The sequence below is a fragment of the Sus scrofa genome, unplaced genomic scaffold (assembly GCF_000003025.6).
Source record: "Sus scrofa isolate TJ Tabasco breed Duroc unplaced genomic scaffold, Sscrofa11.1 Contig524, whole genome shotgun sequence".
NCBI lineage: Eukaryota > Metazoa > Chordata > Mammalia > Artiodactyla > Suidae > Sus > Sus scrofa.
In genome coordinates, this window is record NW_018085235.1 from 71,174 (window position 1) to 77,173 (window position 6,000).

General features: G+C 35.6%; 1 protein-coding gene across 1 annotated transcript; it reads left to right on the plus strand.

The window, feature by feature from the left end:
- Window positions 1-3,716: 3,716 nt before the first annotated feature.
- LOC100513471 (olfactory receptor 6C2-like) lies at window positions 3,717-4,763 on the plus strand. Its single transcript, XM_003126245.4, is given in 2 exon segments — window positions 3,717-4,273; window positions 4,276-4,763. Coding segments are annotated over 2 exon segments (948 nt in total). The 5' UTR covers window positions 3,717-3,813.
- The last annotated feature ends 1,237 nt before the right edge of the window (window positions 4,764-6,000 follow it).

Below are 6,000 nucleotides of genomic sequence, written 5' to 3' on the forward strand. Positions count from 1 at the left end.
GGAACTGAATCAGGGCTGCAGCTACCAGCCTATTGCACAGCCATAAGCAAGGCTGTATCCGAGCCATATCTGTGACCTACACCATGGCTCATGGCAATGCCAGATCCTTAACCCACTGAGCAAGCCCAAGGATTGAACCCACATCCTCATAGATCCTAGTCAGGTTCTTGACCCACTGAGCCACAACAAGAATTCCCATTTTCTTTTTTTTTTTTTTGTTTTTGTCTTTTTTGTTGTTGTTGTTATTGTTGTTGCTATTTCTTGGGCCGCTCCCGCGGCATATGGAGGTTCCCAGGCTAGGGGTCAAATCGGAGCTGTAGCCACTGGCCTATGCCAGAGCCACAGCAACGCGGGATCCGAGCCACGTCTGCAACCTATACCACAGCTCACAGCAACACCAGATCGTTAACCCACTGAGCAAGGGCAGGGACTGAACCCGCAACCTCATGGTTCCTAGTCGGATTCGTTAACCACTGCGCCACGACGGGAACTCCAGAATTCCCATTTTCATATATTTTTATTTCTTCCAATACTTTTCTGTCTTTCCTGCCCAGCCTCTGCCATGTATAATTCTTAACTCCAATTGATCTAACATGTTAGATCACATAATATCATCCTGTAGGTTTTTAATCTACTTCTGTCTTCAATATCTTTACTTTTTTTATAATAACTACAAAGCCTTTTATTCGGTATTATTTATAATGCTATTAAAGTCATCCAGTAAATTTCTTAATTCAGGTATTATATTTCATTTCTCAGTTAACAATTTGGTTTGTGTGTTTTGTTTGTTTTTTTTAGGGCCAGACCTGCAGCATAAGAAATTCCCAGGCTAGGGGTCGAATTGGATGTGCAGCTGCAGGCCTGTGCCACAGCCACAGCAATGCAAGATCTGAGCTGCATCTGGGACCTATGCTGCAGCTTGTGGCAACACTGGACCTTTAATCCACTGAGCAAGGCCAGGGATCAAACCAGCATCCTCACAAACAGTATTATTACAGGTTCATAACCTGATAAGCCACAATGGGAACTCCTGGTTTGTATGTATTTCTTAAGTAGGAATTTCTCTTCTGTAATAGCCAGCTAGAATACAAAAATATTTTCACTAAAATAATACAGACTCCTCAAAAAATTATAAAAATGGAATCCTCCAAAAACTACATGTAATATCAATTTATTTATTAAATATATAGTTATATTCATATATTCATTTAATAATAGCAAAAATATAGTTATTTATACAATGAACTTGTTTGTTTTAATCCACTATTATAGTGACAAAATATAATGGAACTAAATTTAATTAAATTTGAGATGTTAAATAGGTCCCTAAAAAAGATTTATATTTATCTTTATAATTTATTAAGCAAATTCAAGTTATGATCATTGTTTACATATTTTTAAATATTAAATATAATATCTTTTGATAAAGTTGCTGATTTATAATCTGAAAATATTTTTCCAAAGTATTAACATTAGTTATCTCTAGATTATGATATCATGTAGATTTTATCTGATTAATTCTTGGAATAGTTTTATTTATTCACATGAAAGGTAAATGCAAGAGAAAAGCTGGGCTCTTTGATCCTCAGAGTGATTTGGATGATACAAATATAAATAAAAATTATTTAGAATTTCACCTTATCTCATTCTTATTGTCTGTGCTCCAATCCCTAAGATGTTCCTTCTGCTTTCCCCTGTGGCTCCTACTCCTCAGAACTGCATGTTTTAGGCTTTTGGCCAACATTATGACACAAAGATTCCATAGTGATTTTATTGAACCTGGGTCTCTGAGCACCCTTCTGTTGATTCATTAAGTTGTAAGTGTGCTAAATAAAAGAAACATCAATCTTATTAATGTATCAACTTCTCCCGCCAGGAAGTCAGGATATCAAGATCTCTAAAACCTGAGAGAATTCTTGGTAATTCTCAGTCTCAGAGCTGTTTTTATTTTCAGCAAGACAAAGTGTTTCTTAGACTTGTAAGAGCCGCTATGTATGAGGAAAATTTTATAGTATTTGGTGATGAATAATAGAATTACACATCCCAAATGGAACATGAATATAGAGTGAGATTATGAGCAATAGAGACCAGAAAGACACAAATAGAGGTTATCTTTAAGTAATGTTGCTAAACAACTACTTGAAGTTATGACTGACTGGCAAAAAAGTAAGTACACTGAAGCTTTATTTTCATTGTCCTTTGTAAGATACAGTCATAAATTCCTATGCTAAAAAAATGCATAAATCCATCTTTACCAAATCAAAGCTTTTAGGGTAAATTTTGACATATGGTAATGGAACTAAAAATTATGTTAGATGTAATTTAAAAAATAATTAACTTTGAATAGATAAAAACCATGGGACAGGTTGATTTTAAAGCATTAGTTGGAGTTCCCATTGTGGCGCAGCGGAAATGAATCCGACAAGGAACCATGAGGTTGCAGGTTCGATCCCTGGCCTCGCTTATTGGGTTAAGGATCTGGTGTTGCTGTGAGCTGTGGTATAGGTCACAGATGCGGCTCAGACCTGGCGTTGTTGTGGGTCTGGTGTAGGCTGGCAGCAACAGCTCTGATTAGACCCCTACCCTGGGAACCTCCGTATGCCGCAGGTGCAGTTGTATAAGGACCAAAGACAAAAAAAAAAAAAAAAAGCATTAGTTAGTACAGTATAGTTTGAGAAATATCAAGACAGTAAATGCCTACCTTATTTTCACTCACAACTTAACAAAAACAAAAAATACAAATAGACATGGACACATACACAGATGAGGTCATCACTCCCATGTAAAACGAGGTCATACACACTCATGATTTATCATCTCATTTGGCATCCCTCCCTTCACTACAAATGCTGGTTCTTGAGGAAGTCTAAATAAACAGAAATGAATGCACTGCATTCTAAGTTTAACATCCTTGATGTGTAATATCGAGGAGAAACTGAATCTCATGGATGAACCTCATTAATTTTGAGAAAAAAATATTTACTTCTAGAACCCTGAAAATGCACTGCAGTGTGAAAGGATGAGTTCAGGGTCACAGTGATGCCCTAAGTGCCCATGACTAGGACAAGGAGAAGAAGTTGAGCTGTGGAGTGTTTTTCACAACATCCCAGATTCACTTGCCTATGGTTGTACCCTGGGTTGCCCTTAATTTGAGGGAAGCTTTCAAAAGTCCTCAAGCAAAGAAAAACCAAAGCCATTTCCTTCCCATAGTAGTATCTGCAAACCCTGAAGCTTTACTGAGGACACAATTTGTGTGTGTGTGAAAGTTGAGCCTGCTACATGTCAGTAGGAAGAGTATATTTTGAAGGAAGACAATAAAATGTATAATGACATAAAATAATTTCCATTCTGTGAGGGGAATTTCCTATTTGTTCAGTGACATCGGGAAATCCAAGCACGGGAGGCACTGAATGAAGGCCGAAAATAATTGAAGGTGATGTCTGTAATTAATTGGAGCAAGCTGAGGAAAAATTTTTAGAAAATTCTCTCAGAATTACAAGGTATTCGACCACTAGCTTATATAACTCATGGCTAGAAATGCTAAGCCATAAGCATTGTGAACAAAAATAAAACTATATGATCAGAGACCAAGGCAAGGATTAGAATACAGTTACTACTTGTATCCGCAATAAAAATACTACTCGTAAACAAGATGTTCACTTCAAGACAGTCAAGCCAGTTTTTTTGTTATTGTTTTTTGGGGTTTTTTGGGGGGGCATTTCTAGCCATTGCTGAGTCCTCATTTTGGCTTCATTGCACTCTTTTCAAGTATCTCTGAATTCTTCCTGCAGATTGGGCAGAAAGCAAGAATCCATGATGAGAAATCACACAATAACAACATTCATCCTTCTGGGACTGACTGATGACCCACGAATGAAAGTTCTGATTTTCATCTTCCTTTTCTTTACCTACATGTTGAGTGCAGCTGGGAATCTGACCATTATCTCCCTCACCTTCATAGATTGCCGTCTTAGGACAGCCATGTACTTTTTTCTCCAAAATTTCTCTTTCTTGGAAATCTCATTCACAACGGCTTGTATTCCCAGATTTTTGTACAACATAGCAACGGGTGACAAAATCATTACTTATGCTGCTTGTGCTGCTCAAATATTTTTTACTTACCTTTTTGGGATAACGGAATTTTTTCTTCTAGCCATCATGTCCTTTGACCGCTATGTAGCCATCTGCAAACCCTTGCACTATGTAACCATCATGAACAACAGAGTCTGCAATAGGTTAATCATCAGCTGTTGGATGGCTAGTTTGTGCATCATAATCCCCCACTAAGCCTGGGCCTCAATCTGGAATTCTGTGACTCTAACGTCATCGACCATTTTTTCTGTGATGCCACTCCTCTGCTAAAGATATCATGCTCAGACACACGGTTCATAGAGAGAATGATTTTAGTGTGTGCTGTGTTGACATTCATCTTGACCTTTGTGTGTGTAGTTCTGTCCTACATTTATATCATCATGACAATTCTAAGATTCTCTTCCTCTCAGCAAAGGAAAAAAGCCTTTTCGACCTGTTCTGCCCACATGATTGTGGTTTCCATCACTTATGGCAGCTGTATATTCATCTACATCAAACCTTCAGCCAAGAAAGAGGTGGCTCTTAATAAGGGAGTTTCCCTGCTCATTTTTTCTATTTCACCCACGTTGAACCCTTTTATTTATACCCTGAGAAACAAGCAAGTGCAGAAAGCCTTGAATGACTTGATCAAAAGATTGCATTCTTCAAAAAGTAAGAAAAAAGGTACTTGATTCATCATGATGAAAGCATGAATATTCCTTCAACATTTCTGGTAAAATTCTAATCATACTAGAGTTTTTGATAATCTCTTTTCCAGTTTTATTAACATTTTGCAACTTCTTTAACTTTACTGATGGGGAACTATTACCGTTTGACTCTTCTCTTCCATATCTATTTAACAATTCCATCCACATGGATATGTTTATAATAAAATTTGAGTTAAAATTTATAAATGGGTGTAATGCAGTAATAAAAAACACACATTTTTGTAAGAATATGTTATAATTCCAGAACTAAGAAAAATATGATCAATTGAAATACTGTAAAAATTCTAACCGGAGCAAATACCTGAAAAATTGTCAGTACAAATTTATCATTTTCAGTGTTTTGTTATCTTATAGCAAATAACGGAAATCCCTGGGTGAGAGAGAGAAAACAAAACAGCTTGAGCCTGACACTAAGTATGGCATAGATTGGAGAAGAGTGAATAAAGATACTTTAAAATGCATCCGAACAGAATGAATTTAAATAGAAATGGAATATAAGATCTCAACAGTCACATGATGAAAAAATTTAGAAATGGCACAGTAAAGTCAAACTTCAATTAATGAATTGATGCACATTCAATGGAACATAGAATTATAATACAATCTACCAACCACAAATTCAGAAAAACTTGAATATTTTTGTCCACCAGCTTAAAAAAAAAAAGAAAAGAAGAGAAACGGATCCCCTAACATAACTTAAATCCTGATTGTAGACGCATGCAAGTGGAGTTTTTAAAGTCTACAAATCAGACATAAAATTCAAAATGTAAATATTTAAAATAAATCCTTTAAAATTAAGTGCATAATACCAATTAAATATCAATTAAAAATTTGAGGGTGAAATTACAGCATATCTAACAAGACACAACACACTAAAAATCTGTTTTTAAAGCATATATATCTCTAAAAATCTGTAGTATAAGGTACATTTGTGTATATAAATTTTTACTTGAGAGTAATTTATGTACCTACACATATTTTATATTATTTTTTAAGTAGATTGAAAACAAAGAGACTCATACTCATCCGAAACAATTCAAAAATAACATAATGAAACAAAGAAGACTGAACAATGAAAGTTTAAAATAAAAAGCAAAAGCAGTTAACTGTAAAATTTAAAGTGAACAAATCGGAGACTGGTTTTCTTAAAACTGTGGAAAATATAATCTTACATCCCAAATATCGGGAAAAAGGCAGAAAG